The sequence below is a fragment of the Podarcis gaigeae genome (assembly GCF_964106915.1).
Source record: "Podarcis gaigeae genome assembly, chromosome: 12".
NCBI lineage: Eukaryota > Metazoa > Chordata > Lepidosauria > Squamata > Lacertidae > Podarcis > Podarcis gaigeae.
The window spans coordinates 461824-487133 of NC_139688.1; the positions used below are offsets into that span (position 1 = coordinate 461824).

The 25310-nt window shown below is 55.8% G+C and overlaps 1 protein-coding gene across 1 annotated transcript in view; it reads left to right on the plus strand.

Moving 5' to 3' along the window:
- The window catches only part of KCNH2 (potassium voltage-gated channel subfamily H member 2), an 81733-nt gene that overhangs the window by 49265 nt on the left and 7158 nt on the right, over positions 1 to 25310 (plus strand). Inside the window, exons 6-12 of the mRNA XM_083706207.1 lie at positions 12415 to 12840; positions 16462 to 16849; positions 17705 to 17904; positions 19044 to 19296; positions 23609 to 23802; positions 23939 to 24038; positions 24354 to 24790. Of these exons, the coding sequence (XP_083562333.1) occupies positions 12415 to 12840; positions 16462 to 16849; positions 17705 to 17904; positions 19044 to 19296; positions 23609 to 23802; positions 23939 to 24038; positions 24354 to 24790 (1998 nt within the window). The remainder of the gene's footprint in view (positions 1 to 12414; positions 12841 to 16461; positions 16850 to 17704; positions 17905 to 19043; positions 19297 to 23608; positions 23803 to 23938; positions 24039 to 24353; positions 24791 to 25310) is intronic.

A 25310-nucleotide genomic window follows, 5' to 3' on the forward strand; every position in this document is an offset into this window, starting at 1 on the left:
TCCACTAACCCAGAAATAGTACCTCGGGTTAAGAACTTTGCTTCAGGATGAGAACAGAAATTGTGCTCTGGCGGCACAGCGGCAGCAGGAGGCCCCATTAGCTAAAGTGGTGCTTCAGGTCAAGAACAGTTTCAGGTTAAGAACGGACCTCCGGAATGAATTAAGTACTTAACCTGAGCTATCACTGTATTTTAATACTTTGTTGGAAGCCACCCAGAGTGGCTGGGGAAGCCCAGCCAGATGGGCGGGGTATAAATAATAAATTATTATTATTATTATTATTAGTTGTTGTTGTTGGGGTCCCAGCTGGACCCCTGCTCTTAGGTTCAGCTCTCCTTCCTTGGAGGTTTCCAAGCAGAGCCTGGGATGCGATTCCTGCCTTGTGGGGCCTCGGACTCGGTCTCTCAGTGGAGTCTCCTTTGTGGGAGAGCTTTAAACAGAGGTCCATTGGCCAGCGGTCAGGGATTTGCCAACTGCCATTCCTGCCTTGCTGGGTCTAGATGGCCGCTTGGGGTCCCTCCCAAGTCTATGGTTCTGTCTTTCTGCAAGAGGCGGGGTGTGGGGAGGGTCTGGGTCTGGTCTGCTCCCATGTGGACTCTGCCCCCTAGGCCAGGAGCAGGACAGAGGGGCTGGTGAGAAGAGACGGTGTTGCCCCCAGCCCTCCATCTCCCACCTTGAAGTTGGAACCAGTTCAAGCTCTGTGAGGTTTGCATGTGTCCAGGCAAACCTCTTCAAGATGCCCCCCACTCGGGATTTGGCACATTGCACAAGGCAAAGACCCCCCTCCCCAGGTCCGAAAAGTGCTCCTGGAGAAGCAGTTTCATTTCCTTAATGTGTGTGTGTGTGTGTGTGTGTGTGTGTGTGTGTCCGTCCAGTTCCTGTGTCTCCCGCTTTGTTCTGCAAGGAGGTCTCCCCGCCCCCCATTTAAATCCCCACAATTTATTATGGGTGTTATTTATTAAATTTTCACCCGGAGTTTTCAGGGTGCTCCACAGCACAAAAACACAGAATGAAACCCCAAAGGACACGATAAAAACAAGAACAAAAAAACCCCGTAACTTCCCCCTCTTACAAAGACATTGAAAAGGACATAGGCTGTTGCTCAGCCAAAGGTCTGGCTGAAGAGGAATGCTTTCGTATAGGCTAATATAATAATAATAATAATAATAATAATAATAATAATAATAATAGTCTGAGAGGCAGTGACTGGCTGCAGGTCACACCCAGGGATCTTCATGGCTGAGAGGCGGAATTCGAACCCTGGTCTCCCAGGACCTAGTCCATGACTCTAGCCCCTACACCACACTGTCTCTCTCACTGATTTCCTCAGAGCTCAGTCCTTGGCTTTCCCTCTCTTCTCCCCTGGGGAGCCCTGCGGCCAAAGCCCTCCTTGGGGGGCGCTGGGAGTGTGGGGTGCTGCCCCCCAGCCTAGCCAGGTAGCCCTCCAGCCCCTTAGGAAACCCCCCTTCTGTCACCCGCAGGCTCTGGGTTCGAGAAAGGCTCCAGCACGCCCCCTGCTGCTGCTTTGCCTGAACTGTGAATCCAGGAGTGAAAGGCGCAAGCAGAAGGAAGCACTTTGCACAGCCGGCCTGCCTTCCAGGATTTTGCCCAATCCTCTTTTAAAGCCAGCCGGCTTGGTCGCCATCACTGCCTCCTGTGGCAGGGAGTTCCGTAGTTGAACTCTGTGCCCTGGGATGGGCAGGCAGAGGCAGTCCTCTGTTCCCTTTCTCCCTGGTGCTCCACCAACCATTGCAGCTGAATTCAAGAGGCCTCACTGGGGTGCAGCTCTAGGCTTTCTCACTCTGCTCGCACTCAGAGGCATTCTCTTCTTCCCGAGTCAAGCCCTTGCATGGAAAGCGGGTTCCGGAGCTGAGCTCTGTGCCACCCCCAATGTTACGAAGAGGGCAAAGGCCCCACTTGACCAGCCCTGTGAGGCCAGGGGCACAGGCTGGGGGGCAAGAAATGGGGGGCAGCTTGCTTGGGGGTGGGAGGAGACTCCGGAAAAGACCATGCTGTGCCCCTGCCCTTGCCCTGCCCCCTCATCTTCTCCCCTTCCTTCCTATGTTCAGCTGTGGGGCAATTCAACAGAGAGGCAGTGTTGCCTAGTGGTTAGAGCACTAGGCTCAAGTCCCCACTCAGCCATGGGTGGCCTTGGCAGGGGCAGTCGCTGCCTCACCGCCTAACCTACCTCACAGGGTTGTTGTAAGGATAAGGGAGGAAGCAGGAACACACTGGCCACCTTGAGCTCCCTGCAGGGACCCCCAGGGGCTATCTAGTCCAACCCCCTTGTGAAATGTAAGAAATTAATAAAGTTTTGCTGTGCCCACAGCAGACAAGGAGCAACAGAATCAGGCAGAAAGAGGGCAGAGGACGCCAGGGGGCTTGTTCAAAGGAGCCCCCCCCCAAGTGTGGGTCATTTTGACTGCCCTCAGTTTCCAAACCAGGCCAAGTCCCCCCCCCCTATATATATTTCAATTTCAGGTGCTAAATGTCAGGTACGGACTGTGGTTTTTTCCTGGGGGGACGCTGGGGTACTCATACCCCTAAACAATTTATGAATCTAAGTTTGGCCTCACTGAGGGGCAGTATTTCAATATGAGTAGGAAAATGAGAGTATCTCTCAACATTTTTTTGGGGGGGGGGAGCACTGGGTTTAGTGGAGCCTCTTCAGCACAGAGGAAGCAATGCAGTGGAAGTGAACGATGCCCTGGGGGGGGGGATCCCACGGAGAATGGCCCCTCCCAGGCCACCACCCAGGGGTCAGTGGAACCCCCAAGAAGGACCCAGCCCCACTGATCAAGAGGGTCTGTCAGAAAGACTTTAGCACAGCCAGCTGGTCTGTTTCAGTTCCTCTGGTGAGCTGGCGATAGGCCTGCATGTTCAGGAAGCAGGCGAATGAGCTCCTTGGAAGTCTGTTCCCCTGGTGCAAGCCGTGCCAAGGACCCCCCCTGAACCCCCCTGGGCAAGGCAGCCGCCCTCAGTCTCCACTTCTGTAAAATGGGAAGAGGAGCCCCGTGTCGCCAGGGGGAGCCTGACCAAGGCTGCAGGTTCAAGGGGTTCCAGAGGATGGATGCCGTTCCAATCCTCATATTCTCAGGGAGGGCTAGATCGGGTTAGTGCCAATTTTGTGCCACCCACAAGTACGTTTTGCAACTCCTGCATTCCTCCATCTTCCTGCCATCTCCCTGGCTCAGGCACTCAGGAAATCAGCCGTAGAGTCGTAGAGGGGCTGGCAAGGGTCATCTAGCCCAGCCCCCCGGATAGAGAGACGGCCTTCCCAGGGCGCCCCTTCGACTGTCCAAAAGCTCCCCGCCCCCCCATCAAGATATTCCTAATTAATTGATCAGGAATTCTGCAGCAAGAATACCCAACGGTGCCTTGGGGTCTGGAAATGTGCATTTTTAATCAAATACAGCTGGCGCTTTTTTCCAGGCTGCTGAATCCTGTCCAATGGCAGATCCCCCTGTCAGGGATTCTTCAACTGCAGTTCCTGCGCTGCAGGGGTTGGAATGGATGAGCCCTGGGGGGCCCTTCCAACTCGACAAACCTGTGCTTCTTTGATTGTATTGGGGGGGGGGGAGACTCTGGAGTGGGCAACCTGAATCTGCGGGGGGGGGGCTGTCTCTAAGCCATGGATAAAGAGACCTGGTGAACTGGACTCTGCCAGGTTGTTTGGGGGGTAAGGGGGGTGTCCTGCAAACCTTCTGTGAGTGAGTTTGATTCAGAGAACCTTCTTTCAAGGAACATGCCCCTCCCAAAAAATACACCCAGCCATAGCAAAGCAGAGCCCCCTGCTAAGATGCCTGGAGGTGCTGACCCCTCTCTGAGCTGCCTTCCGGTCTGGAGGGGGCTCTGGAGGGACCCCCCCAAAAAAAAGGCCATATCCAAAAATGAGTTAGGTGGAAGACCTGGTAAAAGAGATGCATCACACACACACACAGTCATGGCTCCCCCCTCTCCCTTTGTCTCTCTTGTGGGGAGGGAGGAAAGATTGCTCCTTCCTCCCCCCTCCCCCCCCACATCCCCCCTGTCCAGCTTTGCCTTGCTTTCCCAGCAAAGGCCAATATTTTGTCCCAATTTGGTGCCCAAAGGAGGCCAGTTAATTTTAGCGCATCTCTCCTCAGCCTGGGTGGCCCCCTCCCCCTTGGACCTCTGCCCCCCTCCCTCGCTAAAAATGGAACTGGAGCAGACAGGGAACATTTTGGCAGCCCTTAAAGAGGCAGCTCAGCCCAGGAAAGGACCCCCCCCCCTTACCAAGAGGGGCCCCCAGCTTCATCCTACAAGTGGGCCCCACACCCCTGAGAAAAGATCTGGGTGTGTGGGGGGCCTCTCATGACCCCCCCCCCCGCCTGAAACCCTGGAGAACCAAGGGGGCCTCGCTCCACACCCCCATGCCTGCCCCCCTTGTTCCTGCATCCTTTTAGACCAGCGGTTCTCCACCTGTGGGTCCCCAGATGTGGTTGGACTACAACTCCCATCGTCCCTGAGCTCTGGCCTTGCTAGCTAGGGGTGATGGGAGTTGTAGTTCAACAACATCTGGGGACCCACAGGTTGAGAAAGGCTGTTTTAGACTGACTGGAGGGGGTGAATGTGCCAAGACCAGCCCCTCCCTCATCAGACCACATTTTGTGGACACTCCATGAAACTGAACGTGAGAAAATCCAGCACCAATAAAAGAAAGCCCTCCTTCCCTCTGAGTTTAACTATGGAACTCCCTGCCACAGGAGGCAGTGAGGGCCAGCAACCTGGATGGATTGGAAAGAGGGTTCAAGAAGATTCCTGCATTGCAGGGGGTTGGGCTGGATGACCTTTGGGGTCCTGCCCAACGCTACAATTCCATGATTTTAAGTTCATGGGTGAGGAGGCGGCTTTCAAGGCCTGCTAGCCAGGATGGCTCTACTCTGCTTCTGGATGGTGGTGGCTGGAAACCGCAGGCGGGGAGAGTGTGGCTCTCATGCTTGGATCCTGCTTGGAGGCTTCTCAAAAGGATCCGCTTGGCACTGTGAGAACAGGATGCCGGACTAAAAGGACCCACTGCTGACCCCATCCAGCCGGTTCTTCAGGGGGTCCTGTCACACCTCGGGTTACAGACATTTCAGGGTGTGTTTTTTGGGGTGGCGGACTGCCGAAATCCCGAAGTACTGGAACGGGTTACTTCTGGGTTTCAGCGATCACACTTTGCGCATGCGCAGAAGCGCCGAATCGCAACCCGAGCGACCACTGTACTTAGGCTCTTCTGGAAACCGCAGGAGGGGAGGGTTGTTCCTGTGGCTGCTTCCCGGACGGGGCCTCTGGCTGGCCTCTGCGAGAAGAGGATGATGGGCTTGGGGAGCCATTAAGAACCTCGGAAGAACCACCGGCAAGCCATTAAGAACATCGGGAAGAGGCTTCAGGCCGCAAGAGCTGTTCCGGTGCAGGGTGGACGGGGTGGACGCTCCTTCCTTGCGGGTTTTGAGCAGAGGCTGGATGGCCATCGGCCCTGGATGCCTTGCAGGGGGTTGGTCTGGATGACCCCTGGGGTCCCTTCCAAAACTATGGTTCTGTAAGAATCTGCTGCGTTGAGCCAAGGGCCCAGCTGTGAGCCTGAGCCAGCAAGGCTCTCCTTAGTCTTACCTTCCCCCTCAGTGGCTCTCAGCCAGCCGGGATAAGGGGAGGGTGGCTCTGGGGGTCGGATCCTGCTTGTGGGTTTCTTCGTAACGGGCCAGCCCAGATGAGAAGAGGAGGCAGGGCCAGCCCGGCCATTTTCACCATTTCTCTGCCAGCCGTTCCTCGCACACTCAGGAAAACTTATTTATTCATGGGAGGCTTTCGAAAGTGCCCTCTTGGAAAAGTATCGCGTCCGGATCAGACTATTTGAACGCAATCCCATTGGATTTGGAATATAAGCCGTGGGTTTTCGAAAGAACTAATGACAGCAAAGTTCAGATAATAAAAGCATATGTGCTGTAAGGCTGCTCATAAAAAGAAGTTTAAAATAAACATCAGGAAAGGAGGTCTGGGAAGTCAAGAAGAAGGAAAATTGTACACAACAATGTTTTGGAATTTTTTTGGAGATTTGATAAAAATGATAGGTCTAGAAAGCAACCCACGGGGTCCGCAGCATGGCAGGGGGGCTGAGACCCACAGGACCCACCCCCTCGGCCAAGCCCACAGGCCAGTCTCCCCCAACCAGGCACTGCCAGGGGGGCCTAATGGTTAGAGTGCTGGGCTGGGACCTGGGAGAGGAGGGTTTGAATCCCCAGGGGGTGACCTTGGAGTCAGTTGCCATCTCTTAGGGTTGTTGTGAGGGTGGAATGGGGAGGAGGGCAGCCATGTGACCCCTTGGAGATCCTTTGAAGATAAAGGTAGTATATAAAGATAAATAATAATAACAACAACAACAAGGCACCCTTCCACATCCTCCTCCTTGGCACCTGCCACCCCTCCTGCCTCAGTTTCCCTGCTGCTGAAAGCAGACCTGAGCATGCGGAAGCAGGTACCACGCTGTTCCACCCATCCGTTCCTCTATTTGTTGTTGTTGTTTAGTTATTTAGTCATGTCCGCCTCTTGGTGACCCCCTGGACCAGAGCACGCCAGGCCCTCCTGTCTTCTACTGCCTCCCGCAGTTTGGTCAAACTCATGCTGGTAGCTTTGAGAACACTGTCCCACCATCTCGTCCTCTGTCGTCCCCTTCTCCTTGTGCCCTCCATCTTTCCCCACATCAGGGTCTTTTCCAGGGAGTCTTCTCTTCTCATGAGGTGGCCAAAGTCTTGGGAGCCTCAGCTTCAGGATCTGTCCTTCCAGTGAGCACTCAGGGCTGATTTCCTTCAGAATGGAGAGGTTTGATCTTCTTGCAGTCCATGGGACTCTCAAGAGTCTCCTTCAGCACCAGAATTCAAAAATAAAGCTGGTATATAAATATAATAACAACAAGGCACCCTTCCACATCCTCCTCCTTGGCACCTGCTGCCCCTCCTGCCTCAGTTTCCCTTCTGCTGAAAGCAGACCTGAGCATGCGGAAGCAGGAACCACGATGTTCCACCCATCCGTTCCTCTATTTATTATTTGCTTATTAAAACCATTTAGGGGTCACTTTCTGTCCAAGGATTCCAAAGTGTCTTGCAGAATAAAGTAACAACACTAAACTGTTAACTACCTATAAACTCAAGTGTTAAAATATCAGGGGCAGATGGGAAGGGAGCCCATCTCAGTTAGAGAAAACTCTGATCCTGAACCTCCACTGTCCTGGGGGGAGAAGAGAAGGCTCACCAGAAAGCCCTACAGAAATCCAGAGTCCCACGCCTGGCTCACCTTTCCTTTGGGCCACATCAGCGAGGCTGAGAATGGGGGTCTTGTCATCTGGGCATCCCGGGACCCCCACGCACACGGCCCAGCCTTGCGCCCAGGAAGGTCACTCTTGGCTGCTCACACAGCGGTTTGGCTTCACCCCTGGAAGCGCACTCCATTGTCTCTGGAGGCAGATGGATCATAGAATCGTAGAGTTGGGTGGGACCCCTGGTGGCCATCCAGTCCAACCCTCTCAGTGCAGGAATCTCATTGAAAGCCTCCATGACAGGCTGCCATCCAACCTCCAACCTTCCATCCCACCGTTGAGCAGCAGTTCCTGCTGGCAAGTCCTTCCTGAGGTTGAGTCAGAATGCCAACAACAACAACCTTATTAAAATATACAGTGGTACCTCGGGTAAAGTACTTAATTCGTTCCGGAGGTCCGTTCTTAACCTGAAACTGTTCTTAACCTGAAGCACCACTTTAGCTAATGGGGCCTCCTGCTGCCGCCATGCCGCCAGAGCACGATTTCTGTTCTCATCCTGAAACAAAGTTCTTAAACCCGAGGTACTATTTCTGGGTTAGCGGAGTCTGTAGCCTGAAGCGTCTGTAACCCGAGGTACCACTGTGCATGAAAGCTAAAGAAGCAGCAACAAGCATGCTCAGAGCACTTTTGATGTGCAAAGTACCTTTGGGGTGGAGAGCTTCCTTTGTACATCCAGCCTGCCAGGTAGGCCAGCTGCAGATCCTGTTTCTGATGGAAAGAGCAGTTTGACTCACTTGGGAAGGGGATGAGTGTGTGTGTGTGTGTGTGTGTGTGTGTGTGTGTGTGTGTGTGTCTGATCGTTTAGCTGCAGTTCCTGCAATGGGGGGGGGGGGGGGACACGACTAGATGGCCCTTGGGGGAACCTTCCCAGTCAACAGTTATATCATTTGATGAGTCTCTCATTTCAGAAGGCGGTGGCGTCTCCTTCATTAGGTCAGCTGGGGTTCTTCGGCTGCGATTCCTGCCCTTCAGGGGGTTGGGCTAGCTGACCCCCAGGCCCCCTTCCCACAACTCTTATGATTCTATAGTTAGGAGGGACTTTTCCCCCAGGAGGTGGGGAGGCAAATTCCTTCCCCTACAGGATATACCTTGATTCGCTTGCTTGAGCAATCAAACGACATCACATTTCTGCAGGGGGGGGGCGCTCTTTGTGGCCTGCTCAGCTCCTGAAAGCCCTGCTGAAAAATCTTTTTTGTGTGTCTCCCCCCACCCCTTAGCATTAGAACTCTTTCACACACACGCCAGCCTGTCTGGTACCAAAATAACTGTGCGCAAACACACGCAAGGTGGGTGGGGAGCGAGGCTTGGCATGTCTTGCCTGGTGGGGAGGGCTTTCTACTGCCCCGCCAAGGGGGCCTGTTTTGGGGAGGGGAGAGAGGATGCCCACGCAGCTGCCAGGGCTGCCACCACCCTCCTCTCCCCCCGGGGGCCAGGCTTCTCCGGTGCCTTGGCAGTGCCAGGGGGGCATCTACCAACCCGTCCGCCCTGGCGAAGGGTTAACGGCTGGGAAGGCTGACCAGCCTGGCTCCTTCTGGCGCTGGGAGACAGAGAGCAGGGCAGGCTGGGTAAAATTTCCGCCCCAATAATTTTCCAGCCTGCCTGCCTGCCTCTCTCTCTCGCTGCCGCCTTGCCCGCCTCCCCAACATCCGAGCCTGGCAGCCGCTCTGGGTGGCTGCTCTGCCCGCTCCCTGCACCCCCTCCGCAAGGGGCTCCTCCTCAGGCCGGCAGCATGCCCAGCGCCCCAGGCACCAGAGGGTTGCCCGCCCCCTGCCCTCTGGGTGCCCCCCACCGGGCACGCAGCTGGGGCTGAGCACCATGCGGGCAGCAGTGCCTTCGCGAGAGGATGCTGGCTTCCCTCCTGCAGCTGCTCCAGGATTTCTCGGGCCCCTCTGCCACCGCCACCGCTGCCCCCCAGCCCGGAGCGCCCCCCATGCCTGGGGCTTCCCTGTGTGGCACCTGCCTGTGCCTGGACAGCGGCAGCGGCGCCCACGCCAGAGCCAGGGCCCAGGATGGGGAGCAGGGAGACAAGGTAGGCGCTTTCCCCCGGGGGGGGAGGAGGGGAGGGTCTCCATTTGTCCTCCGTGGGGCAGAAGCGGGAGGGTGGGGTCCCCTCTCTGGTTTATTTATGGAAGGAATAGGTCTGGGGGGCTGAGTTATCACTAAACTGGGATGCATGGGGCAGGACTTCTTCAGGCAGCAAATAGTTAAACGGTGGAACTCCCTCCCACAAGAGGGGTGGGCGGCTTTGGAGCCATAGAGTTGGAAGGGACCCCTGAGGGTCCTCTAGTCCATCCCCTGTAAGGAAGGAATCTCAAGTAAAGCATACAGATTAGAGGGTTGGACGGATCCAGCCAGGATGGCGTCTGCATCCCAGCTGCTGGAAGTGGAGAGGGCTCTGGGCTTGGATCCTGCTTGCTGTTTTCCCATTGGGGCATCTAGTGGGCCCCTGGGAGGGCAGGAGGCTGGGCTGAATGGTCCCCCACTGGCCTGATCCAGCAGGCTCATAGCTGTCATCTTTTCCCTTTTCTTGTGAGGAATCCTATTCGGAATAAGGGAATTTCCCTTTGAAATAGGGAAACTGTTTGAAATAGCTATGAGCAGGCTCTTTTGTAGTTCATACGGCTGCATAGAGGGATGCTCACTCTTAATATGCTCAGAGGCACTCTTGGCTGCAGTATGGACTCAGCTTTGGGGCTGAGCTAGGGGAGAGTGAGGTGGCCAGACGCCAAGGGATCCGAGTTCAAAAGCCGCTTGGAGCTGCTGTTCAGGAAGGTGGATTTGCGAGGGTCCCCCAGCATCCCACTGCGCTTTGCTGGGGAGAGGGGCTTGGGTGTGGGGCTGAGGATGAAAGGGAGCGGAGTGACCCCCCCATCCACCTTCAACCCTTCCTCGTTCCTGGTGGGGGGCAGAAGGGGGCCTGGGGGGACACCCGCTCTGGCGCTTCGTGGAGCAGAGGGTCAGGTGGGGCAAAGCTGTTTGGTTTCACATTCTTCCTCGGGGAGCTTTGAGCTTACGTAAGTCTTCTGAGGTTACACCGTCACGTGGGAAAGGCACTCTGTGTGTGCTCAGAGGCACTTTCTTGCTGTTTTTTGTCGTTTTTAAAACATTGCTGTGGTTTAGGACTCTGAGGACATCTCTGGGCTGGGATCCCATTCCAATGGGGGTGCAGGTGCTGCCTTGTGGGTTGGGAGGGGGCTTCAGGTGGGGGGGGAGTCAGTGGAGAACAGACCAGCACCCAGCAGCACAGAGGTCCCCAGCTGATGGGCTGGAGAGACACTGGGGTCTTAGCAGTTCCCCACCAGAGAGGTTAGGGGGCTTCTGGGCTGCTTTGATGTCTCCCTGAACAAGGGCTTCTCCCTGCTCTTAGCAGAGTGGGGGGCGCTGTTGTGTGTGGTGGATTGCACTGCAGAGGGAGGAAGACACTCTGCCTGTGCTCAGAGGCACTCTTGCTGTGTCCCGTGTTCCAGCTCTGACTGGGAGCGTTGCAAGGAGGGTGTCTTTGGATTGTCTTGGGCTCACCTGAAGTGACAGAGCAGCGCAGGGAAAGGGTCTCCCCAGAGCAGAAATTGTGGAGGGGCTCCTTGCGGGCAAGAACCCAGCCAGTCTCCACATACCAGTGACCCAGTTTGAACTGGGTGGCAGGTGGTCTGCCCATTTCATGAGCCAAAGCCAGGCCAGAGTTCAAGGGAGTTGGGGGGGGGGATGCAGCAGCAGCACCCATTTTTGAATTTTGGGCAACGACCCCAAAGGCTCCTGCTCATGATTTCCAGTGGGTCTACTCTGAGTAGGACAACCACCCATGTCAAGGCAGCCATACTGAATTTGTAGGTTCCCCTGAGGATGTGCAGAGTGCTTTGTTGTCACCATGTCGTGACCAGAGCCAAATTCAACCTTGCCCCCCCCCCAAGATCACAAGGGTGGTGCTCAGCACCCTTTAGCTAAGCAGCATGATCTGGAGTCTTTTGTGGGGAGTCTGCCAGGGTCAGGGGAGGTGCCCCTGGGGGGGTGGCAGCTTGAGGGGCGGGGGCAAAAGGCCCGTTTTCAGGACGCTCCATTCCTGGGACTTTTGGCAGAGGGGCCAGAGGTGGCTGTGCAGCTGCTGCCCCCCCTCCAGCTGCTGACACACACCCCCCCGCTTCAGAGCCAGGAGGAATTAGCTGTCCTGCCCGTCTGGAGGGCACCCTGGCATGGGGTGGCCAGGAAGGTTATAAATAGAAGGTGCTCCTGGGGCAGCCGGCTGGGGAATCGGAGGCAGCAGGGAAGGGGGGCGCAGCAAAGCATGCTGGGAACAAATAGCTCAGGGTCTCCCTGGGTGGGGGGACAAGCAGCTGGCTTTCTCCCCTCCCCCCCCCCATTTGTGGTGTGTGTCTCCCCACCTTAGCCTGAGACAGCTGGCAGGAGGAGGAGGAAAGAGGCGCTGAATCTGCCAGCGAAGCTTCAGCTCCCGGGTTGGACTAGATGGTCCTTAGGGGTCCCTTGCAAAGCCTGCAGTTCCTTGAAGGGGGACTGAGGCCCACGGCTGCATCGCCCACGGAGACTAGGTGTGGGGACCCCTCTCCTTTTTCCACAGAGGCCATCCTGGGGTGAGGAGAAGGAGGCAGAAGGGATGGCAGAATTGCAGAGCTTTGAGGGAACCCCAGGGGCCATCCAGCCCAACCCCCGGGCAGAGCAGGAATCTCAGCTCAAGGATCCCTGGCATGAGGCTGCCCAACCAGCCAAGTCATGGTCTCTTTACAGAGCTGGTGTCTTTTCTCCTTCAGCTTCTCAGTATGTGTGGCAGGGGGGTGCTGTTCCAGCCTCCCGGGGCCTGGATCCATCACCACTGCAGCCCCTCCCCTGCAGCCAGGCCACGGCCTCTGTCACATCTTATCGGGAGAGCAGGGCCTGGTGAGAGAATCACAGAACTGTAGGGTTGGAAGGGTCCCCCAAAGGTCATCCAGTCCAACCCCCTGCGGCGCATGAATGGCAACCGAAGCGTTCCTGACGGATGGGCATGGAAGCTGACTCTGTTGGGGTCACTGGGGGGCACCTTTCCCGGGGGGGGGGGGGGTGATTCTGCCTCTCTCTCTGATGGCCCCCGTGTCCCTTCCCTCCCTCCCCAGGTCCTGTCTCTGGGCGCTGACGTCCTCCCGGAGTACAAGCTGCAGGCGCCCCGCATCCACAAGTGGACGATCCTGCACTACAGCCCCTTCAAGGCGGTCTGGGATTGGCTGATCCTGCTGCTGGTCATCTACACGGCCATCTTCACGCCCTACTCGGCCGCCTTCCTGCTGCACGACCGGGAGGAGCAGGCGCGCCGCTTCTGCGGCTACTCCTGCAGCCCCCTCAACGTGGTCGACCTCATCGTGGACATCATGTTCATCATCGACATCCTCATCAACTTCCGCACCACCTACGTCAACTGCAACGAGGAGGTGGTCAGCCACCCGGCCAAGATCGCCATCCACTACTTCAAGGGCTGGTTCCTCATTGACATGGTGGCCGCCATCCCCTTCGACCTGCTCATCTTCGGCTCCGGCTCCGAGGAGGTACAGTCCCAAAAAGCCCGGCGTTTCGGCGCCGCTCCTCTTCGCAAGGCCGCCAGGTTACAGAATGTCCCCAAACACTCTTCCTGCTCCGGGGGAAGGCAAGGGCAATAGAAAGCGGAGGGTTTAGTTTCTGTGAAAAGGATGGGCAGTGCCTTCGGTGGCTGCAGGACAGGCAGGAATTCAACAGGTGTAGAGTTTCCCTATTGTGTAGACATCCTAGGAGAAAGAAGTGTCCAGCTGTCAGATCTCTGTCATGGAAAGGTCCTGAACTCTTGTCTTCATATAAAGTTTGGAAGTGAGGGTTGCAGAGGGTGGGGGGCAGATGGCAGGTAGCCCCTCCAGGTAGCTGAGGATGGAGAAGGAGAGAAGGACAAGTCCCTGGCTCAGTCCCCAATGGCATCAGGATTCATGGCAGATGAAAGAAAGTCCCTCATGCACTGTAAACTATGGAACTCTCTGCCACTGGAGACAGGGATGGCCACCAATGTGGATGGCTTTAAAAAAGGATTGGACAAATTCATGGAGGAGGAGAGGGCCATGAAGGGCTACCGGCCATCATGGCTGGAGGCCCCAATGCTTCTGAATCCGAGTTGCTGGAAACCACCGGCGGGAAGAGAGCTCTGGGGCTCAGATCCTGCTTGTGGGTTTCTGGCTGACCACTGTGAGAACAGGGTGCTGGACCTGATGGGCAGTTGGCCGGATCCAGCAGGCTCTTCTCAGGTTCTTATTATCTCCATCCAGGGCTGGGGGGGGTCTCCCCTGTCTAAACCCTGGAGCGGCCGGATGGGCTGTGTGGTAGGAGGCAGTTTTGAGACACGTCCTTCTGTCCTGGTGTTCCATGTTTGAAACTGAATTTTGCAACAGGCAACCGGCCTTTTGCGAGAGATGTCTGGCCACCGGGTTTGGCGACTAACATCTCCACCTGGCCGGCTGGTGCTGCTGCAGTGCCAGTCAGCTGACTTGTGGGGTCTCAGGGCACCAAAGGCCACTTTTGCTGCTGCGCTGTCCCGTTATCAGCTAATCCGCGGGGCGTCTAGGCATTCAGTTGTGCAAACAAAAAGGGCCATGGTGCCGTTTGGCCATTGGGTTTCCTATCTCAGCCTCGAAGTGGGAGACCCTGGAGGCCGGGATGTGGCGGCCACAGGAGCCTAAGGAGGGGGGGCTGGAGGGGGGTCTGTCCTTTTCACCCCCTGCCCTCTCAGCTCAACCCGTCTCCCCCATCCCCGTCTGTGTGGGGAGTTCATGGCCTCCATCGGCCAGGGCCGGGAGGGATTTTGCTTCGGATGGGAGGCTGCAATCTTGGCACCCCAAAGAACGTCTCTTGCCCCCTCCCCACGCTTCCTGCACATGCTCACAGGGCAGCTGGAGAGGCAGGAGCCGGCGAGGAAACTGGGTCTGGCCCCCAGGGAGGCCCCCCATCCTGTGCTCCAGGTGCATGGGGGGAGGGGGAGGAGAATTTGTGAGGCTCAGGTGTGCCTGCCGAGATGGCGGCTGCCTCAGAGGAGCAGCTGGGGGGGGGCACCCGTCTGCTCCTGGCTGCGGAGAGCAGGCTGGGAGGTGGGGGGGGGGTCTCTGGACCCAGCCAGAAGCGCACCTGGGGGGCCCGCTCTTTCTGCTCCCGGGGGTGGGAAGACTCAGGGCTGGATCACATTTGGACGCAGGATGAGTCACCATGCAGGATTCCCTGCAGAGCAGCATCTTGTTGACCATGGAGAGAATAGGGCACTGGACTAGGAGGTGGGCCATTAAAGGATAAAGGTCAAGGGACCCCTGACCATTAGGTCCAGGCGTGGCCGATACTGGGGTTGCGGCGCTCATCTCGCTTTACTGGCTGAGGAAGCCGGCGTGCAGCTTCTGGGTCATGTGGCCAGCATAATAATAATAATAATTTATTATTTATACCCCGCCCATCTGGCTGAGTTTCCCCAGCCACTCTGGGTGGCTCCCAATCGAGTGTTAAAAAGCAGTACAGCATTAAATATTAAAAGCTTCCCCAAACAGGCCTGCCTTCAAATGTCTTTTAAAGATAAGATAGCTGCTTATTTCCTTCACATCTGGTGAGAGGGCTTTCCACAGGGCGGGTGCCACCACCGAGAAGGCCCTCTGCCTGGTTCCCTGTAACCTCACTTCTCGCAATGAGGGAACCGCCAGAAGGCCCTCGGCGCTGGGTTTCAGTGTCCAGGGTGAGCGATGGGAGTGGAGACGCTCTTTCAGGTATACAGGATAACTAAGCATGACTAAGCCGCTTCTGGCGAACCAGAGCAGTGCACGCCATTTACCTATTTATCTATTTGCACTTTGATGTGCTTTCGAACTGCTAGGTTGGCAGGAGCAGGGACCGAGCAACGGGAGCTCACCCCATCACAGGGATTCGAACTGCCGACCTTCTGATTGGCGAGTCCTAGGCTCTGTGGTTTAACCCACAGCACCACCCGAGTCCCTAGGTGGGCCATTGCAGTGGGCTATATGGAGCCTCCATGGACAGAGTCAGTCTACCTGAGGATAGTCGCCACCAAGAGTGGGAGCTGGCTGTTGCTCTGCCATCCCGCTTGGGCTTCCCCTTGGCTGGCCACTGTGGGGGGCAGGAGGCTGGACCGGGCCGGCCTCCTTGGGCCTGATCCTGCTACTGTTCTTCTGAGGTTCTTATGGGAGCTCCTGACTCTGAAAGAGCAAGTGAAGAGGAAGAAATGGACTCGTGGGAGATGGGGAGCCCCTTTTGCCCCGAAGTCTCCTAAGGGAAGTTTGCAATCCAGTCTGCAAGATCCCTTGGGCATCTTGGAATAACAAGAGCGATGGGGGCGGCAGTTATTTATACAGTCAAACCTCAGTTTTCACACATCTCAGCTGCCGAACGTTTTGGAAGCCGAATGCTGAAAAACCAGAAGTGAATGCTTCTGTTTTCGAACGTGCCTCAGAAGTCGAACGGCTGCCTAGGCGTGTTTCTTATTTTTCCCCATTGAACTTGCTGACAGCCCTTTGATCCTTCGTTTTTGAACGTTTCGTAAGTCAAACAGACTTCCGGAACAGATTATGCAACAGAGTACAATAAAGTGGTACCTCGGGTTAAGTACTTAATTTGTTCCGGAGGTCCGTTCTTAACCTGAAACTGTTCTTAACCTGAGGTACCACTTTAGCTAATGGGGGCTCCTGCTGCTGCCGCTGCATGATTTCTGTTCTCATCCTGAAGCAAAGTTCTTAATCTGAAGCACTATTTCTGGGTTAGCAGAGTCTGTAACCTGAAGTGTCTGTAACCTGAGGTATCACTGTATTAAGGAATCAGCCAACCAAAATTTCTAAGGCTGTGGAATCCAAGCCCATGTGTGGGTTTTTTTGCAGGGGAGGGGGGTCCAAAGGGGCATTTTGCCCTACAGGATCTGAATCCTGCATTTGGTCAGGCAGAGAGCTTGATGCAGATCGGTCCCCCTTGTGTCTCTTCTCACCCCCATAACTGTTGGGTTGGAAGGGGCCCCCAAAGGCCATCTATTCCAACCCCCTGCAACGCAGGGATCGCAGTGACACCGTTTGATGGTTCTGTGATACGTAACCCAATTTGGAGTGGCGGCGGGGGGAGTTGTTGTTGCTCCTGCCCTCACAGCCCCTCTCCTCCCCGCCCCCCTGCAGACCACCACCCTGATTGGGCTGCTGAAGACGGCGCGGCTGCTGCGCCTGGTGCGAGTGGCGCGCAAGCTGGACCGCTACTCGGAGTACGGGGCGGCCGTCCTCTTCCTGCTGATGTGCACCTTTGCCCTGATTGCGCACTGGCTGGCCTGCATCTGGTACGCCATCGGCAACATGGAGGACAAGACCATCGGCTGGCTGCACTCGCTGGGCAGCCAGATCGGCAAGCCCTACAACGAGAGCACCCCCCACATGGGACCCACCATCAAGGACAAGTACATCACCGCCCTCTACTTCACCTTCAGCAGCCTCACCAGCGTGGGCTTCGGGAACGTCTCCCCCAACACCAACCCCGAGAAGATCTTCTCCATCTGCGTCATGCTCATCGGATGTGAGTGTGGGGCGCGAGGGCCGTGGGGCAGGGCGGGGGGCAGGCCGTTCTCCACCCCCCAAACACACTCAGGGCGTCCCGTCCCCCCACTCTGCTGCTAGATGGGTTCCCCGGCAGAGATCAGCCTCTCCCAACCGGGAGCTCTTCCAGATCACGGAATCTCAACTCAAGCATCCATCCCCTTCGGAGGGATCCTGTTCCACCATCAAATGGCTCTTCCCAATGGACCCCTGCGGCACACGCACCAAAAGACGCCCAGTCATTGGGATTGTCAAGTGGCAGAGAGTTCCAGAGGTTCCCTGCCATTCTGGGCCAGAAAGCACCTCTGCAAGCAGCCTCTGCTCAGATGCACAAGGCTGGTGGACTGAGAGAAGCTCTTTGAGGGAGGAGATTGAAATTATTATTATTATTATTATTATTATTATTATTATTATTATTAATATTAATTTGACTTCTACACCACCCTATACCTGGAGGTCTCAGGGCGGGTCACAACAAGACCACAACATATAAAATCAACTCAAGAGCAATAACACCCCCCCCCCAAAAAGCCACATTTTTAAAAGGGTATGGGATGTCAATAAGATCAACCAAAGGCCTGGTTAAAAAGGACGGCTTTTGCCTGGCGCCAGGCCAACTTCCCTGGGGATAGTATTCCACAGACAGGGAGCCACTGCAGAGAAGGCCCCGTTCTTGTGTTGCCACCCTCCTGACCTGGTCCTTGAGGTATTGAGGGAGGGGCAGATGATGTTTTGGGAGAGGCTGAGGGCCTGGCTGGGCAGGTATTTCCACCTTGCATGTGGGAAGAGTTGGGGTGGAGACGGACCCTGACACAGCGCCCCCCCCTCTCCGCAGCCCTGATGTACGCCAGCATCTTTGGGAATGTGTCGGCCATCATCCAGCGCCTCTACTCGGGAACGGCCCGCTACCACACCCAGATGCTCCGGGTGCGAGAGTTCATCCGCTTCCACCAGATCCCCAACCCGCTTCGCCAGCGCCTGGAGGAATACTTCCAGCACGCCTGGTCCTACACCAACGGCATCGACATGAACGCGGTGAGTGGGCCGGGCCTCTCCATGCGCAGCGCCAGCTGGGGGGCAGAGAGAGGATTGGGATCGCGAGAGCAGCTTCCTTGCACCCTACGACCTGCAAGATCACCTTGCCCCACATGCGGCCCCTTGAAGGCTTCGGTCAGTGGATTGGGCGCGCTGTGAGTGTCACAAAACACCGGTTTTCTGCATTTGTAAGCTTTCAGTCGTTCAGTGTGGCAGCACCTGTCCTTGGGAACTCCCTGCCTCTTGACCCCAAGCAGGCGCCTTCCCTGTGTTCTTTTTGGCACTTGCTAAAAACATTCTTGCTTCAACAAACCTGTAGGGATGCTTAGAAAGGTGGTGAGAGTTTTAACCTGTCTTAGTATTTTAACTTTTTGTATGTTTTAAACTATGGCTGTCCGCTTTCTTGATTTTATTATCTTTTAATTTGCAAGCCACCATGTGGGGGTTTTTATTTTATTTTTACAATCAAGAGGTGTATTTACTAAATAAGTAAAACAATAAATATTTGGGGCCAGCACTTATTTTTTTCTAAAAATGTTTGTACACCTCTGTGTCAATGAAATTATATCAAAATGGTTTGCAATGAAATGTTTTTTAAAACCATACAATAAAAAGTTATAAAGAGGCACTGGTCAGCTGTTGTGGAAGAATGCCTTCTTAACTGTCTGCATAGGTCTGGCAGAATAGAAAAGTTTCAGCAGGAGTTTATAAATTGGCACAGAAGGCGCCTGCTGGATCTCCAGTGGCAGGGAGTTCCGCAGGACTGAAGGCTCCATTTCAAATGAGCCGCACCGACTTGGAGCAATGCTCTTGTGGATGATCTCAGTGATATTAGAAGGGTCCAGGCAGTTCTTGAGGTTCCCTGGACCCAGGTTGGAACAGAACAGTGGATGTTTGGCCTGGCTGGGCCGGGCCTGGACATATGTGTGTTTGTCTTTTGCCTGGTACAGAGGTCCAATAGGCCCCATTTTTATTTGCCTCTAGCCCCACCCACCACAGTCACACAGCTCCACGAGCAAATGCAGACCTCAGCTGGCAAAGGTCCCTCCCTCTCCACCACCGTCCTGGAGCACAGGGCTGTTTTTGCGGAGAGGCTCCTTCCTCTGCTGATTCGAACCCGCCTCTCTCTCCCCCCGCAGGTGCTGAAAGGATTCCCCGAGTGCCTGCAGGCGGACATCTGCCTGCACCTGAACCGCAGCCTCCTGCAGAACTGCCGCCCCTTCAAGGGAGCCACCAAGGGGTGCTTGCGGGCGCTGGCCATGAAGTTCAAGACCACCCACGCCCCCCCGGGAGACACGCTGGTCCACGCCGGAGACGTCCTCACCGCCCTCTACTTCATCTCCCGAGGCTCCATTGAGATCCTGCGGGGAGACGTGGTCGTGGCCATCCTAGGTGAGGGGGCGCAGAGGGGGTCCTGGGGCAGATATTAATATCACGCAGCAATCGGATGAAGGGAAACTGACTCCACTTGGAATAAAACTTGTCCAGGCCAAAATATGGTCCCAAAGCTTTGCTTACGGAACTTTCTGCAAACAGACACAGAAACAAAGGATGCTACAAGCAAATAGTTGCATAAAAGCACGTGCTTCTCCAGGCATAGGCTCAACTTGCAAATATAAAACTACTTCAAACACACCAGGAATCGCAGGTCTGTCTCACCCCTGGAGCTGCTTTCTCTTCAGGCGGGGGGGGGGGTTTGGACTAGATGACCCTTGGGGTCCCTTCCAACTCTACAATTCTATGACTCTATGCAAGACTCATTTGCTTGCCTTTTTTCTGTGGTGGCTTGAGAACTAAGACAACTCCCTCAAAATGGAGATTTGTAACTGAATAACCCTCCCAGGTGATCTGAGGTTAAACACCTGCAAGGGCTAGCAGAGATACATCAACAATTGATTATCAACTTGTTAGGCACCATGCAAGCTCCAATGGAAGTTTCCATGTTCCCTTCAGCAATACACATACAAAGCTATTTTCCATTTCAATGTTCAATTAAACAGTTAGACTTAACATGACAGGAGAGATTGGAAGGCTCCAGGAGCAGAAGACCCATTGAATTTTGCTGTGTTTTATTTGGCTTTAGTCAGAATGCCCCCACCTCATGTTTCCAGCATTTTTCAGGCCCTCATTGAGTCAGAATGTGAGGGGCTCATAGAATCAGAGGGGAGGAAGGGACCCCCAAAGGTCATCTGGTCCACCCCCTGCAATGCAGAAATGAGAGCTAAGGAACCCCAGGACCCCAGCTTGAAACCTCCAAGGAAGGAGAGTCTTCTGAGGTCGCCTGTTCCACTGTCAAACGACTCTCCCCATGCGAAAGATCTTTCCAATGAAGAATTCTTTACAATTCTGTGATTTGGCAATTCTTTGGATCTCGGCCGTCTCTGAATCCCTGGAGAGCCATGGCTGCCGGTCAGTGCAGAGCGCACTGAGAGAAACAGACCAGGGGTCTGCCTTGGGGCCAGAGAGCAGTTTCTGACTCCCCGGTGGTGATGATGGTGGTGGTGGTGGTGGTGATAAGGATGATTTTATGATTTTATTTTTATTATTTATACCCCACCCATCTGGCTGGGTTTCCCCAGCTACTCCAGGCAGCTCCCAACAGAATTAATGATGATGATGATGATGATGATAATAAAAAGCGAGAAAACATTGGACATTAAAAACTTCCCTAAATAGGGTTGCCTTCAGATGTCTTCTAAAGTCAGATACAGTGGACGTTGGGGTCGCGATTCAACACTTCTGCGCATGCGCAACCGCCAAAACCCGGAAGTAGCCCATTCCGGTACTTCCGGGTGCGGTGCGGTGCGCATGCAATCCAAAGCGTCTTCATCCTGAGGTAGGACTGCAGCTGTTTCTTTCCTTGGCATCTGATGAGAGGGCGTTGCACAGGGTGGGCGCCACCATCGAGAAGGCCCCTGCCTGAAGAAAGGTTGCAATGATAGAAGTTTAAGGCAGGATGCCTGGCGTGGGGAAGGCGGGACAGAGAGACGGTTTTCTGCCCCTCTTCAACTGTGGAACTCCCTCCCACAGGAGGCGCAGGGAGGGCCACCCACTTGGGTGGCTTCAAAAGGAGATAAGACAAATTCATGGAGAAGGAGAGGGCTCTCGGTGGCTGGGCAGCTTGAGGACCAGGCCGTGTGAGGGACCTCCCCCCTTGCCAGCCAAGTTATTCTTGGCAGCCTAGATGCTGAGGGCTCTGCCTGCAGTTGGAGGCACCAAATACTGGAAACGGCAGGAGGGGAGAGATCCTGCTTGCTGGTTTCCCACAGGCGTTTGGGTGGCTCCTGGGAGAACAGGATGCTGGACTCGATGGGACACTGGCCTGATCCAGCAGCCTCTTCCGATGCCCTGCTGCTGGAGGACGGGCACCTGAGCAGAGCTTGCTTCCGTGAGAAGCCCTGGCAGAAGACTCTCTGCCCGCTTTCCTCCAGGGGAAACCAGGCCTCCCGGCGACCTCTCCTTCCTCCGGCTCCAGCTTCCAAGGGGGCCAGAGCCCAGGAGGAAGACACCGCCCTCAGATAAATCTGGGCCTCCTGTTTGCCCCGCAGAGACGAAATCCGCCTTAATGAGTCTCTGCTGTTCCTTCTGAGACGCAGCCGCCTCACCCGGGACCGAAGCAGAGCATCCCAGGATATTTCTAGGCAGCTCTTCTCAGCTCCTTGCTCTAGGCTGCCCATTTCTCCCCACCTCGTTCCTGCCCCCTGCGACCTGCCTGAGACTCAGCACCACCCAGGACTGCCTGCCGCCCTCAGCATCTAGGCTGCCACAAATAGCTTTGCTGGCAAGGAGGGAGGTCCCTGCTGCCTGGTGGAGATCGCCAGACACACGCCCGGTCCTCAGTCTGCTATCACTTTGCAGAGGGTTGGACTGGATGACCCCTGGGGTCCCTTCCAACTGTACAGTCCTAGGATTTCATGATTTGCTGGGACAACTCCCCGACCCCAAACGGCTCCTTTCCTGCACGAGCCATGTGGTTGCCAGGGCACAGGAAGGCTGGGACTGTGGCCCCAGCCAGTGCCAGCAGCAAGAAAGCTTGCCAGGAGCAGTGATGGGCAGAGAAGAGGCCCAAACGCAGCTGCCCCAGCAGTGTAGAGTTGGCAGGGACCCCCAGCGGGTTCTCCAGACCAACTCCCTCCAATGCTCGAGGACCCTCAGAGTCCCTTCCAGCCCCACAAGAAGCCTCTGCAATGCTGGAATCACAAGCAAAGCTGCCACAACCAATGGCCATCCGACCTCTGCTTAAAAACCTCCAATGGATCATATAATTATAGGGGGGACCCTCAGGGGCCATCTAGCCCAACCCCCTGCAATGCAGGTATCTCATCTCAAGCACCCCTGGGAGAGGGACATCCCACCTCTGCTCCAAAGCCTCCAACTAAGGAGAGGAATGTTTTCGCCTGGAGCCTCCCTGGGGAGAGCATTCCACAAAGAGGGAGCCACTGCAGAGAAGGCCCTGTTCTTGTGTTGCCACCCTGCGGACTTCACAAGGAGGAGACACATGAAGAAGGGCCACAGAATGTGATCTCAGGGTCTGGGTAGGTTAGTATGGGAAGAGGCGGTTCTTGAGGTATTGGGGTCCCAAGCCGTTTAAGGCTTTATACGGGGTGGCAAGCAAGGTACTGTATTTTTCGCCCCATAGGACGCTCCAGCCCATAGGATGCACCTACTTTTGGGGGGGGAATTATTCCCCCCCCCAGGTGCTCTGCGCTAATCCTGAAGCTTGGGGCGTGCGGAGTTCAGCGCACCCCAAGCTTCTGGGTGCCGGCAAGGTCTCCACTAGCCCTGGGAGAGCTGGGTCTCCCACGGCCAGCGGGTAGCTTCCTGAAGCCTGGAGAGCGAGAGCCTGGTGCGCATCGACCCCCTCGCTCTCCAGGCTTCAGCGAGAGCCTGCATTCGCCCCATAGGACGCACACACATTTCCCCTTCATTTTTGGAGGGGGAAAAGTGCATCCTATAGGGCGAAAAATACGGTATATCTTGCCTGGGCCGGATCATTCCCACAGAGATCCCGAAGCACAATTTTTGGCATCTGCGCAGACGCAATTGTCAGCACCGCGGAAGCAAGTCACCACGCTGCGCTGCTTTAGCGCAGAACGCAAGTGGGCAGCTCAGTTTGGGGGCAGCTTGTGGGCCGGTCAAACGACCTCTGTGGGCTGCTTCTGGCCCATAGGCCTTAGGTTGCTGACCCCTGGCTTTATAGGTCAAAACCAGCACTTTGAATTGGGCCCAGAAACTAATTGGTAGCCAGTGCAGTTGGACCAGGATCGGTGTAATATGCTCAGACCCTCTTGCTCCGGTGAGCAACCTGGCCGCTGAATTCTGCACCAGCTGAACTTTCCAAATCGACTTCAGAGGCAGCCCTACGTAGAACGCAATCTAACCTTGAGGATACCAGAGCATAGACAACAGTGGTCAGGCTCTCCCTGTCCAGATAGGGGCACAGCTGGGCCACCAGCCGAAGATGATGGAAGGCACTCGGGGCCACTGAGGAGCCACTGAAGCTGAGCCTGGGATCGTGGCCACAGAGGGAGAAGCGGGTGGAGGAGGGGCAGAGGGGGTTTTCTGGAGGAACAGCAGAGCCAGCTCTGGGTGCGAGAGGATGACGAGGAGGGCAATCTCCTGTGCGGCCTTCTATGCGCCTCTCCCGGCTGCGCAAGGGCTCAGCCCCCCCCCTTCTCTCCCTCCCTCCCTCCCTCCCTCCCAGGGAAGAACGACATCTTTGGGGAGCCCCTCAACCTGTACGCCCGGCCTGGCAAGTCCAACGCAGACGTGCGCGCCCTGACCTACTGCGACCTGCACAAGATTCACCGCGAGGACCTCCTGGAGGTGCTGGACATGTACCCCGAGTTCTCTGACCACTTCTGGTCCAACCTGGAGATCACCTTCAACCTGCGCGACGTGAGTTGACGCCTCTGGGAGACCCAAGGGGGGTGGGCTTCTGTGGCCGGCCAACTCAGGGCCAGAAAGGTGGGGTCCTGGGAGACACACACACCCCCCCCCCGTGCGCTTCTCACGGCCACCCCTTCTCTTCCAGACCAACATGATCCCGGGGTCGCCCAGCAGCGACGAGATGAACGGTGGCTTCAACCGCCTGCGGCGCCGCAAGCTCTCCTTCCGCCGCCGCACCGAGAAAGGTGAGGAGGTGGGGGTTGGGTTGGATGACCTCAAGGGGTCTCCCAACACCCGCTGTGCTCCCTTTCCCATGGGTGCTCCTGCAGCTGCTACTTCTGGGTCTCTCAGCTGGGAGGAGCTTTCTCCCCTCCTCATTTAAACCCCACAACGGCCCTGCGGGGTAGGCGAGGCTGAGAGGAGGCTGTGACTGGCCCCCAGGTAGGTGGATCTGAACCCTGGCCTTCCCCAGGTCCTGGTGCCTCACACTCTAACCACTGCACTGCACTGCCACTCACTGGATCTGGTCGGCCAATAACCTTTTCTCCTTCTCCGCACAGATGAGGAGATTCCGGGGGAAGGCAAAGCCCAGCCCAAAGTGCTGCATGTCGGCCAGAACTGCCAAGCTCCGGGGGCTCCCCGCGGACCCCCCAAATGGGACCCCTGCCTCAGCAGCTCCGTGGCGTCCAGCCCGCCCTCCAGTGATGAGGAGGAGACCCCCGTCCCCGTCTCCAGCGCCCCAGAGCTGTCGCCTTTCCACCCCACGGACCCTGCCGGCCAGCCCCCCTCCCCTGCAGCCGCGGACCCCAAACGCAGCAATGTCTGCAACCCACTCTCAGGTAGGACAGGATCAGAGCCGTACCCGTGTGATCTTGCGCCCCTGGCAGAATGGTCCAGATTGCGCCCCCTCCTCCAACCCCCCCATTCAATTCACCCTCTTTTAAAAACCTTTTCTTATGAGGCAATAATCAATATTTATATTTATGGACATATTTTTAGCTGATTTTGCACACACACACCCCATCGCTTGCACCCCTGGCGGGGGCCCACCTCACCACCCCCATCTACAGCCCTGGACAGGATGAAGCCAGGGGGGCAGGGGAAGTCCTGTTGCCACAACCCCCAAATTAGCAGCCTAGAGGTTGTGATTCCCACCTGCCTTCTCCTCGTCTGAGATGATCAAAGCAGCTGGTTTGTTTCCCTGGCAGGAACTCGTGAGACCAATGCAGCCCACATTTCCCAGGCAGTTTCCGTATGAGTTACTCTGAGTGTAAAGAGATGCTCCCTGAATCTCTCCCAGATCCCTGAGGAGGGTGCTGTTCTCTCACAGCTCTGATCCTAAATTCCCAGTAGCATTGATACAGGCATCCTAAAACCCTGAGGCTGGCAATCCCACACACCTCATGGACTTTATTCGGTAGGAGAGGAAATTCAAAGTACCGTACTTTTCGCTCCATAAGACACACCTAGTTTTTAGAGGAGGAAAAGAAGGGAAAAAATATTCTGAAAGAAACAAT